General features: G+C 43.7%; 1 protein-coding gene across 1 annotated transcript; it reads right to left on the bottom strand.

Moving 5' to 3' along the window:
• Positions 1-7635: 7635 nt before the first annotated feature.
• On the bottom strand, positions 7636-10373 carry LOC143415963 (protein NLRC3-like). The gene is made up of 2 exons (XM_076881337.1): positions 10160-10373; positions 7636-10031 (listed from the first exon to the last, which is right to left on the bottom strand). Exons 1-2 carry the CDS (start codon positions 10194-10196, stop codon positions 8227-8229), a joined length of 1842 nt encoding a protein of 613 aa, XP_076737452.1. The 5' UTR covers positions 10197-10373; the 3' UTR covers positions 7636-8226.
• Between the last annotated feature and the right edge of the window lie 1834 nt (positions 10374-12207).

Genomic DNA, 12207 nt, shown 5'->3' with positions numbered 1-12207 from the left:
TCAGTCTTTTAAATCACGTTTAAAAACGTATTTGTTTGATCTGGCATTCAAGGCGAATTAGGGTAATTTACATCTGGCTTTGCATTTAGATTATGTAATTATCTTATATCCTATATATATCTGTAATTATATTTTATTGTGATTTTATCTGTATCATGATTTTACTGGAAAGCACTTTGGTGTACTTCGGTCTTTAAAAATGTGCTATATAAATAAATTTTGATTGATTGATTTTGATTTATCTTTCATTTTATCAAAACTAATTAGTCTGCCTTCCTCCATTACCATACATAAAGCTGTTTATCCTTTATATGTCCAATCTTTGAATCTGGTGTCCAATTTATTTGGAGCAAAATGTGTGTCATATGCACACCACTTAAGAACTGCTATATCCTCTTCTAGTTTATATTCTTTTATTACTGTTTCCCAAATTTTAAAAGTCAACTTGATCCATGGATTTTCAATAGTTTTTATTAAATTTTGCAAGCTTCTGTCTGCTATAATAGCTTATATGGGGATGGAGGTCAGACTCTCCTCAATAACTTTCCATTGAGCGTCATATGAAGGATTACATCAGCATATCATAGGCCTTAATTGTGCTGCCCAATAATATTCCCTAAGAGAAGGTAAGCCCCACCCCCCTTTTCCTTTGTTAAGTTGTAGGGTTTTAAATCTAATTCGGGGCCTTTTTCCTTGCCATATGTATCTTGTAGAGCAGGGCGATATGGCCAAAAATATTTATCACGATATATATTTGAAAATTTGCGATAACGATATAACTGACGATATAATTGATGCGAGACAAAATACAACTCCACAACATTACTAGCGCAAAAAGACAACCTTCCATTTATTTTCACTTAAACAAGAAGCTGGTTTTTATGTACATTAAAAGCTTTATAAAAATGTAACAGTGCAAATGCAAATTCCTTGCTGAAAGTTTAACCAAATTAAATGCCCGACCAGAGAGGAGAGGACATTAGACCACTGCTACAGCACGATCAGCGGGGCCTATCGTGCGGTGCCCCGTGCTTCACTCGGACTTTCTGACCACGTCATGATCCACCTAATCCCCGCGTACAGACAGAGGCTGAAGCTCTCCAAACCTGTCGTGAGGACCAAAAAACTGTGGAGCAACGAGGCTGTGGAGGAGCTTCGCACGTGCTTGGAGTCTACAGACTGGGACACAATGAAGGCTGCTTCTAACAGCTTGGACGAGTTTACGGACACTGTCACCTCCTATATCCACTTCTGTGAGGACAGCATTGTGCCATCACGCACCAGGGTGAGTTATAACAATGACAAACCCTGGTTTACTCCTAAACTCAAAAAGCTGTGGCTGGAAAAGAGAAAGGCGTTCAGAAGCAGAGACAGGGACTGCTACAGAGAGGCCAAGTACAGGTTCACTAAGGAGGTGGACATTGCAAAACACCAGCACTCTGAGAAGATGCAGCAGCAGATCTCAGAGAATGACTCGGCCTCTGTGTGGAAAGGTTTTAGGAATATCACCAACTACAAGCCTAAAACCCTCCACTCCACTGATGACTTGCTCTTAGCCAACACCCTCAACGACTTTTACTGCCGTTTTGACGAGCCATCAGGCAGCCTTCACACCTCCAACGGCCCCAACAATAGAGACACCTTGGACACTCATTCCCCCACCTCTCCCCCCTCCATAGAGCCATCACCACATTCAAACACTTCACCTACAACACCCCCCTCCTCACCCCACACAAAAGAGGATTTCACACCACCTCCTCCCACCACAACTCTTCATATTCATGAAGCAGGTGTGAGGAAGCAGTTTAAGAACCTGAATGCTCGGAAAGCTCCCGGCCCAGACGGTGTGTCTCCTGCCACCCTTAGACACTGTGCAAACGAGCTGGCCCCAGTGTTTTCTGGCATTTTCAACTCCTCACTGCAGGCATGTCATGTGCCTGCCTGCTTCAAGTCCTCTACCATAATCCCTGTCCCCAAGAAACCTAGGATCACTGGACTAAATGACTACAGACCCGTGGCTCTGACATCTGTGGTCATGAAGTCATTTGAGCGCCTGGTTCTCTCCCATCTCAAGACCCTCACGGGCCCCCTCCTGGACCCCCTGCAGTTTGCATATAGAGCCAACAGGTCTGTAGATGACGCCATCAACATGGCCCTACACTTCATCCTGGAGCATCTGGACTCCCCAGGAACCTACGCCAGGATCCTGTTTGTGGACTTCAGCTCTGCCTTCAACACCATCCTTCCAGACCATCTCCGAGGCAAGCTTACCCAGATGAATGTGCCTGATCCCATCTGCTGGTGGATCACTGACTTCCTGACGGACAGGAAGCAGCATGTGAGGCTGGGAAAGAATGTCTCGGACTCCCGGACCATCAGCACCGGCTCCCCTCAGGGCTGTGTTCTTTCTCCTCTGCTCTTCTCCCTGTACACCAACTGCTGCACCTCCACCCACCAGTCTGTCAAGCTAATCAAGTTTGCAGATGACACCACCGTTATTGGACTCATCTCGGACGGGGATGAGTCTGCCTACAGGAGGGAGGTTGAACGTCTGGTGTCCTGGTGCAGCCACAACAACCTGGTGCTGAATGCCCAGAAGACAGTGGAGATTATTGTGGACTTCAGGAAGTACACAGCTCCACTCCCCCCCATCATCCTGTCTGACACCCCCATCACCTCTGTGGACTAATTCCACTTCCTGGGTACCACCATCACCCAGGACCTGAAGTGGGAGCCCACCATCACCTCCGTCATTAAGAAAGCCCAGCAGAGGATGTACTTCCTGAGGCAGCTGAAGAAATTCAACCTGCCAACACGGACGATGATGCAATTCTACACCGCAATCATCGAGTCCATCCTCACCTCCTCCATCACTGTGTGGTACGCTGGAGCCACTATCAGGGACAAACAGAGACTGCAGCGTGTTGTGCGCTCTGCTGAGAAGGTGATTGGCTGCAGACTCCCATCTCTGCAGGACCTGTACACCTCCAGGACACTGGGGCGTGCAGCTCGGATCACAGCTGACCCTTCTCACCCTGGACACAGTCTGTTTGACCTGCTCCCCTCAGGCAGGAGGCTCCGGTCCATTCGCACCAAAACCTCTCGCCATAAGAACAGTTTCTTCCCCTCTGCTGTCGGACACATGAACAATAACCGTATGACTGTTCCCACCCCTGGCACATGACCCTACACTGTGTTCACTGCATCATTCCATGTTTGGCACTGATCACCACCTGCACTCATGTATATATCATGTATATATCTATCTACTTAGCACTTTTAATTCTTACTCTTATTTTTATTTTTTCATGTCTATTTAAACGTAATTTATAACAGTATGTTTGCACTGAAGCACCGTAGCAATTTCCTAATGTTGTAAACCTGCTCAACATTTGGCAATAAAACCCTTTCTGATTCTGATTCTGATTTCCAGTAGAAATGGGCTGACATATCCTGAGCATAACCATGTATAATATCCACGGAAGTTAAAAAGAGGTGCTTTGCAACATTAAACTGCAGTGTGCAGTACGTATTTTTCGGACCATAACGTGCACGGGATTATAAGGCACATTAAGCGAAACAAAGCAGTCAGATAAATCAAACTTTATTAAACTCATTCTTCTTGCTTCCTCCACTTCTGTACCATTGATTCATTAATGTTGAATTCTCTGGCAGCTGCTCTATTCCCATGTTGTTGCAGTATATTAATGACTAACCTCGTATTGTGGATGGATTATCTCAGTTGTTCTCCTGACTGAAGTTTGGTCCGTTTACAGCATCCTGCCATGCGATTGCATTTGTCTCTAACCATGAGGAACCTTCACGTTAACTTTTATAAGTGGAAAAAAGTGTTAGTGTTCGTCCTCCAGCTTCACTGTTTATGTTATGCTAACATAGCTGTGTCGCTAGCGATCACGTAGCACATAATTATATACCAGCTAGCCCAACTTCAGTAACCCTACAAACGTCACTGCTGTTTAGTTTCCTGTCTTCATTTATGTTGGAAGTGATAGCAGAGCTGTACGTTTGATTTTTTTCAGAAATCTCTCAGTCAGAACATGCAATATCATGCTTAGGTAACTAGCGAAACTAGCGAGCTAACTTCCGCTAGCTTCCTGCTAACTTCTAACTCCGTTAAATGTAATAAATTTTGTTTTCATGGATGCCTGGAAGTTAAACTTCATAGTTACACCTGGTAAAGCAGCAATGCTGATCGTTTTATTAAAGATGAAAGAATTTAGACAGTTTTTAACTTTCAGTGATGCTGCAGTGTTCGTTTGACCTGAAGCATACGGAGTTTAGGACCCAGATTACTCCCAGATTTAAGAGCATCTTAGTCCGACAAATACGACAATAATGACGGCCGCTTGCATGTTTTGCAAAAAAAATGTGCTTTGTCGTGTATCCGATGGACAAACACCAAACCAGTTCCACATCACTGAAGTTGCACCATTTTTACAAACCAATTCTGGTTCATCTGTTTCACTCAACAATCGGCCATGTGCGTATGAAAACAAAGGCACTGCGCATGCGCGTTTTACTCATATTCTATCGCGATATTTCATTTTCCTATCGTTGCCTAACATTATACCAGTATTACCGTGAACGGTATAATATGGCCCAGCCCTAGTATCTTGACAAAATTTTATCCCATTCATTAAACTGTTTCTGGTTAATTTCTATTGGTAATGTTTGAAATAAATATAATAATTTAGGAAGAATATTAATTTTAATTGAGTCTATTCTCAAATATAAACTTAAATATGGAATTAGATTCCATCTCGCTATATGTTCCTTGATTTTTTTCTGTATTGGTAAATAATTTCGTTCTAATAGTTCTGTAAGATCCTTAGGTATTATGACTCCTAGATTTTTAAAGTACTCTGTTTGCCATGCTAATTGATACTTATTTTTAATTTCTTCTGATGGAATATAGTTGTACTTAAGCAATTGTGTTTTACTCATATTAACCCTATATCCAGATAGTCGACCAAAGTATTCAAATGATTGCATTAATTTAGGTAAAGAGTTTGATGGTTGACCCAAAAATATTAAAATATCATCTGCATAGCAGGCTAATTTATGCTCCTTTTCATGGATATTAATACCTTCTACTTCTTTATTTTGTCTTATATATTGAGCCAATGGTTCCAGATATAACGCAAATAATAATGGTGAGCACGCACAGCCCTGCCTTGTTCCTCTTTGCAGCTTAATACTATTTGATAGGTAGCCATTAATTTTAATCCTTGCCGTAGGGTTATCATAAAGTGCCTGTATTGTCTTAATTATATTTTCGTGAAAGCCAAATGTATGCAAGACTCGGTAAAGAAAGTTCCAATTAACTGAATCGAATGATTTTTCTGCATCGATACTGATTACCATTGCTTCTATTTTATTCTTTTGAATATGATTAATAATTTGTAATGTCCGTCGTACATCTTGTATTTGGCGCTCTCGAATAAAACCTGTTTGATCGTTATGAATTAGATTAGGTAAGAACTTTTCTAATCGTCGAGCCATGATAGATGTAAACAGCTTGTAATCTGTATTAAGAACAGATATTGGTCTATATGACGCACATTCTAATTTATCCTTGTTTTCTTTTGGGATGGCAGAGATAATTGCTTCTTTGCAGCTAGCAGCACGGACATTCACAGCAGCAAAGGGTTCTTGCTGATCTGAGCTGGCTTGGCCCTGGCTTATTGAAGATTAAAGAAAGCGGAATCAGCTGTTCAAAACCCACAAGGCTGCCCGCTGTGACTGAAACAATGGGACGGGTCGTGACTTCTCAAAATGGGCTCATTGAACGCAGCACGGATAAGATCTTGAAGAAGCTCATGGTGGTCGTGAGTTCTCAGACTTTGCTCTTTGAGCGCAAAACCCATAACCTCTCGGAGAAGCTCGTGGCTCTCCAACGGGAGATTGAGAGACGAGTGACGGACTGTTAGATCAGTTGTGAAATTGACATGCAGTTGTTCGCACCAAAGAAAGCCACCATCATCTCATGCGGCTAACATACCGGCGCCAGCTGTGGTCTCAAGGCTGGAGCTGAACAAATCTCACCCTGATAACAGACGGTGTTTAGACTGTTCCTTCCCATCCTAAGCATGCTTATCCCCTCCCGGTGCAGACGGTGGGTCGAGGGGACCAGCGCAAATGCTGCAGGCCCGGATGCGCTGTCTACACCGGCTGTCTCTCACCTTTTACCCATCCCTGTTGCTTGTCATGTGTTTCTATGGCGCATTAAGAGTTTTCATGTGCTCTGCGCTAAGGTCATTTTTTTTGTCTGTTCTCAAACTGATCTCCCTGTTGGAGCTCAGTCTGGGAGGAGTTCTTTTTTCTCCTCATCTTTCCTGATGTTGTGCATTTTCTGCTGTTCGGTTCTGGGTCGCTGCTCTAGCGGCTGACCGGCCAGCTACCTAGCCTGACCCGTCTCCCCAATATGATGTTTGTGTATTGTATGTATGGTTGGCAAGGTCAGTATCCTAATTGCCCCTTGAAAATAAATACAGTGTTCTGAATCTGAATCTGAAAAGATTACAGAAGACGACTCTGTTCAGTAAATATTACGCTCATGCTGTCACGAAATACCAAAGGTAGGTAAAACTCTGGTTGTTGCAGCCATCCGTATGACATGCTTTGTACTGTCCTGCTGCAGTTTGTGACACCTGGTTGATGAGTTGTGAAGGATGATGAAACAAACACTTCACTCAATGTTTGTCTTCTAAACTGGATGTAATTTGGGCAGCCGATAGTTTTTCTTAATCTATCCCAGCTGCAAATAGGAACACAACAAATAAATAACTTTACCCACTTGGATCCTTATCATTCAAGATTGTGAAAAGATTCTCTACTCAGAGAATACTGGTGATTTTAGATGAGAGAGATGGAAGCTGATGAAGGGGAAAGAGTTTTCACAACTTGAGGCCTTTTGTCTTCACTGTATAGGACAAAGAAGACAGGAAGGGAGGGAGAAGTGAGGAGAATAACACACAGGAAATGGTCTTGGGCAGACTCAAACCAGGCCCTGGAGTCACGACTCTAACCTTCAGTGCATGGGTCACCTGCTCAGCCAGGTAAGCTACAGCAGTCAGCAGTGTGTGAGTTAATTTGAAGACAATGATGACTATAAGTCAGGTAAAAAAAATACTATCATCAACCAACAAGGGGAAAACAGTGAGCTTGAATGACCAAGCTTTGACCAAGTGTGGCTCACTCCTCGGTCTTCTTGCCCAAGGAGTGAACCACCCTGCATGGCCATCAATGTGGTGCAACCAAGGCCATCATACAGTACAGGCCATCCAGCTGATTTTTAACTTTTCGTCCCAGATACCACCTTAGAAATCATCTAGATTAGGATATGTTGGCTGTTCTAGATCCAATCACAACAAACAGAGAGCTGCTGTGTGTCCAAGGTGAACAGGAAGAATATATACATGCATAAAGTCAATAAAGTCCGAAGGTTTGCTTTAGACTGTGCTGCAGTTTATCATCAAAGACAAACAGGCACCATGCTGCCAACAAATGGCATCAAGTCTGACTTGAGGTTTTTTGATCTTTTTTTTTAAATCAAGATTAAATTTTATAGCAACCACAGCAGAGATGACCAGGGAAGCTGTGCTTGAGGGGATATAGCTACAACAGCTGGTTTCAGACTGAAGATGAACTGAGGTGCTGCACCCAAGTCTGCAGGTTCAGGGAGGGACAAACATCTGCTGCAACCAGATTGGAGTGAGAGGAGAGAGCAGGCCAACAACAACAAAGAAACAACAAACACACTGTGGAAGACCGAAGCAGAGTTTAGTTTAAAGTGGAACTAAGGATGTTTCTCTGGCTGCCAGGATTCACTGAGTAATTCAAATGCTTTCTTTAATGCAGGACCCACCATGCATGTAAAAGCAAGTGTTTCACCAACATTTGTGACTAAAATAGACCTGCAGTAGAAATGTATCTAGGAGCATGCATGTGAATATAAAGTATCACAACATCAGGCACATGCAGCCTAAGTGTTTAAACAAAGACTGATAACATAACAGCAGCAGTGATGATCAGAGTTTATGGTGAATCCAGCGTCTCGAGTTCTGGAGGCATCAAAGAGGTCACAGTTGTATTGGAGAAATCCCAAAACTTTAGGATACAAATTCATACAAAGACAGAAAGCCTGGTGAAATAAATTACTGACACAGTTGGATGTTAAAAGTAAAGACATGAGTACAAATGTACTCACAGAGCTTTGTTGGAGGCTTTGACCACTGGCAGCAGCCTCAGAAGAGCCTCCTCTGAAGCAGAGTATTTCTTCAGGTCAAACACATCCAGATCTTCTTCTGATGACAGTAAGATGAAGACCAGAGCTGACCACTGAGCAGGAGACAGTTCACCTGTGGAGAGACGTCCTGATCTCAGGGACTGTTGGATCTCCTCCACTAGAGAACGATCATTCAGTTCATTCAGACAGTGAAACAGATTGATGCTTTTCTCTGCAGACAGATTCTCACTGAGCTTCTTCTTGATATACTGGACTGTTTCCTGATTGGTCTGTGAGCTACTTCCTGTCTGTGACATCAGACCTCGTAGGAGAGTCTGATTGGTCTGCAGTGAAAGACCCAGGAGGAAGCGGAGGAACAAGTCCAGGTGTCCATTTGGACTCTGTAAGGCCTTGGTCACAGCACTCTGGTGGAGAGATTGTAGGTTTGGTTTGCTAATTAACTTAGACAACATCGAGATTCTCTGTTGTTCTTCCAGCAGATTGAGTCCAGAGTTGCTGAAGGTCAGATGGACATGAAGAGCAGCCAGAAACTCCTGAACACTCAGATGGATGAAGCAGAACACCTTGTCCTGGTACAGTCCTCTCTCCTCTTTAAAGATCTGTGTGAACACTCCTGAGAACACTGAGGCTGCTCTGATATCGATGCCACACTCTGTCAGGTCTGATTCATAGAAGATCAGGTTTCCTTTCTGCAGCTGATCAAAAGACAGTTTTCCCAGAGACTCCATCATCTTCCTGCTCTCTGGACTCCAGTGTGGATCTGTCTCAGCTCCTCCATCATACTTGACCTTCTTCACTTTGGCCTGAACCACCAGGAAGTGGATGTACATCTCAGTCAGGGTCTTGGGCAGCTGTCCTCCCTCTCTGGTTTCCAGCACATCCTCCAGAACTGTAGCAGTGATCCAGCAGAAGACTGGGATGTGACACATGATGTGGAGGCTTCGTGATGTCTTGATGTGGGAGATGATCCTGCTGGCCTGCTCCTCATCTCTGAATCTCTTCCTGAAGTACTCCTCCTTCTGTGGGTCAGTGAACCCTCTGACCTCTGTCACCATGCCAACACAGTCAGGAGGGATCTGATTGGCTGCTGCAGGTCGTGTGGTTATCCAGAGGCGAGCAGAGGGAAGCAGTTTCCCCCTGATGAGGTTTATCAGCAGCACATCCACTGAGGTGGACTTTCTAGGGTCAGTTAGGATTGTAGTTTTGTGGAAGTCCAGAGGAAGTCGACACTCATCCAGACCATCAAAGATGAACACAACCTGGAAGTCTTCAAAGCTGCAGATTCCTGCTTCTTTGGTTTCAGTAAAGAAGTGATGAACAAGTCCCACCAAGCTGAACTTTTCCTCTTTCAGCACATTCAGCTCTCTGAAAGTGAATGGAAATATGAACTGGATGTCCTGGTTGGCTTTGTCTTCAGCCCAGTCCAGGCTGTATTTCTGTGTTAAGACTGTTTTCCCAATGCCAGCCACTCCCTTTGTCAGCACTGTTCTGATTGGTTCATCTCTTCCAGGTGAGGCTTTAAAGATGTCTTCTTGTCTGATGGTTGTTTCAGGTCTGTCTGGTTTCCTGGATGCTGTTTCAATCTGTCTGACCTCATGTTCATCATTGACCTCTGCAGTCCCTCCCTCTGTGATGTAGAGCTCTGTGTAGATTTGATTCAGGAGGGTTGGGTTTCCTGCTTTAGCGATGCCCTCAAACACACACTGGAACTTCTTCTTCAGGGTGGATTTAAGGTTACGATGACAAACTGCAGCTTGAAGTTCTGAATGAGGAGAAAAATAAACACTCAATTCCAAAAAGAACTAATCTTTAAAACATGTTGTTCCATCTTCCATCTCTGGAAAATGTTCATTTATCCAGCAGCTTAAATCTTTAGATAAATCCTCTTACTGCTCTGCAGACGGTCAGCCAGCTCCTCCTGCTTCATTCTCCTCAGGAAGTCCACTGTGATCTTCACAAATGCCTCTCTGCTGCTGCTCCTCTGACTCTCAAAGCATTCTGGGTAATCTGGACTCAGAACCTTCTGGATCTTCTTCAGCTCGTTCTTCACAAAAGTGATGATGTTGTCCTCCAGCAGCTGGAACAGAATACTTTATGAATGAGCCAATCAGACTGAAATCATGGAGCCAAACATCAGATCCATGTTGGACACACTGACGATCCACTGGTCTACAAAGAGCAGCATGGAGATGACCGTGAACAGAACAGATGTAACAGTAGTTGTTGTGCATGTACAGACCATAAATATGGAGTCCAGCTGTGTTTGATGCTGCTGGGCAGACTGACCACTGGGAACCTCTGAGCTCTGCTGCTCCACTCTGTGGAGGAACCATGAAGGATTAGATCAACACAGGATAAAGATCCAGGAGTTTCTGCTCAAATAACTTCATCTGAATCAAGTCTGTCAAGTTTTAAACTCTCAGATTGTGAACATATCAGTAATTTTCAGTCTGTTTTCATGGACGTCCTTTCAGTGGTGATGTCAGGGATGATTTTGAAGAAGCTCATCAAACTGAACCATCAGCAGATCACTGCTCCAAAACCAGAACATGATCCGAGTCTCCCTCCACCACCAGAACACCAGCTTTACTAACGTGGTAGATCAGTGTAGTACAGATCAATAACTGATGAGTCATTTGATCAAAATCACTGAGTGCTTCACGTCTGACCCTCTGATGCTTCTGTAGACATTTTGCATATTTAATGAATGTCTGACAGTTTTACATTCATTCTATGAACACAGTGGAAATGTTGTGTTATAGTCTCCATGTTGTTTCCAGCATCATAAATTCTTAAGTTCAGAAAATTCGATTCTTTCTTCACAGCTGAAAAACAACATTTATTCTCTATTGAAATCTGCATCGTCCACTCCAAAGGTCACAATCTGAAGGTAACATCTGGTTTTGTTCCCTGTGGTTAACTCTGAGCATCAGTATGGTGGGATTTATCCACTACATCCACACCACTGTGGTTCAGTGTTGTCCTGATGGAGTAACAGCAGCCAGTATGATCCAGGCTTTAGCTGCTGGGTCTCTGTGTGACCTCTCAGACTGTTTAACAGATCAGACACAAAGAGAATCAGAGCAGCTCTGTTCTTTAAAGACAAACATGAACCCACTCAGGTCACACTTTCCCCACAGATATGAGCATCACTGTCCTCAAACAGCAAATGACCAAGTCGAACATTTGGATCTTTTCTCTTTCATTCTTTTCTTTTTAATGAATCTTTGTAACAATCTGAGGATGTTTCAGGTCATATTTATCCAGGAAACACAAACATGTAAAGGAGTCATCACAGCTCTCTGACCTCGTTGCTCCAGGTTCACCACTGAAGTTTGGAACGTCGCCTTTGGACCAGTCACTCCTCACAGACGGACAGCTGGACCCTGCAGACTGTGACCTCTGACCTCTGCAGACACAAACATGATTGAAGCAGCTGTGATCACACAGACTGCAGATAATGCAGCTGTTTCCTGTCAGTAACATCCTCTTAGATTAGAGTTCAGCTTTTTACAGGAAAACTGGACAAAACTGATTTTTGTTACAAACTCATTTTCATTTCCTCTCAGCTCACAAACACAGTCAGACAATCAACCAGAGTCAACACTGATTATAATGTCAGTGCAGAATTATTTCTGTTACTCAGTGAGTTCAGCTCTCTGACCTCGTTGCTCCAGGTTCACCACTGAAGTGTGGATTTTGATCTTTGGACCGGTCACTCCTCACAGACGGACAGCTGGACCCTGCAGACTCTGCTCTGTCCTCCTCTTCCTCCATCATCATCTTCAGTCAGTCTGAGAGGTAAACCACAAACACTCAGTGAGTTCACATTAACAGGAGGAACTGAGTTACAGTCGCGGACCTCTGACCTGTCATGTGACCTAGAAACCAGGTCACATGATTCACATCAGCTCACACACACTTTCTACCTGCAGAGG

The sequence above is a fragment of the Maylandia zebra genome, unplaced genomic scaffold (genome assembly GCF_041146795.1).
Source record: "Maylandia zebra isolate NMK-2024a unplaced genomic scaffold, Mzebra_GT3a scaffold11, whole genome shotgun sequence".
NCBI classification, from domain to species: Eukaryota; Metazoa; Chordata; class Actinopteri; order Cichliformes; family Cichlidae; genus Maylandia; species Maylandia zebra.
This window is presented reverse-complemented; position numbering and strand designations above follow the sequence as displayed.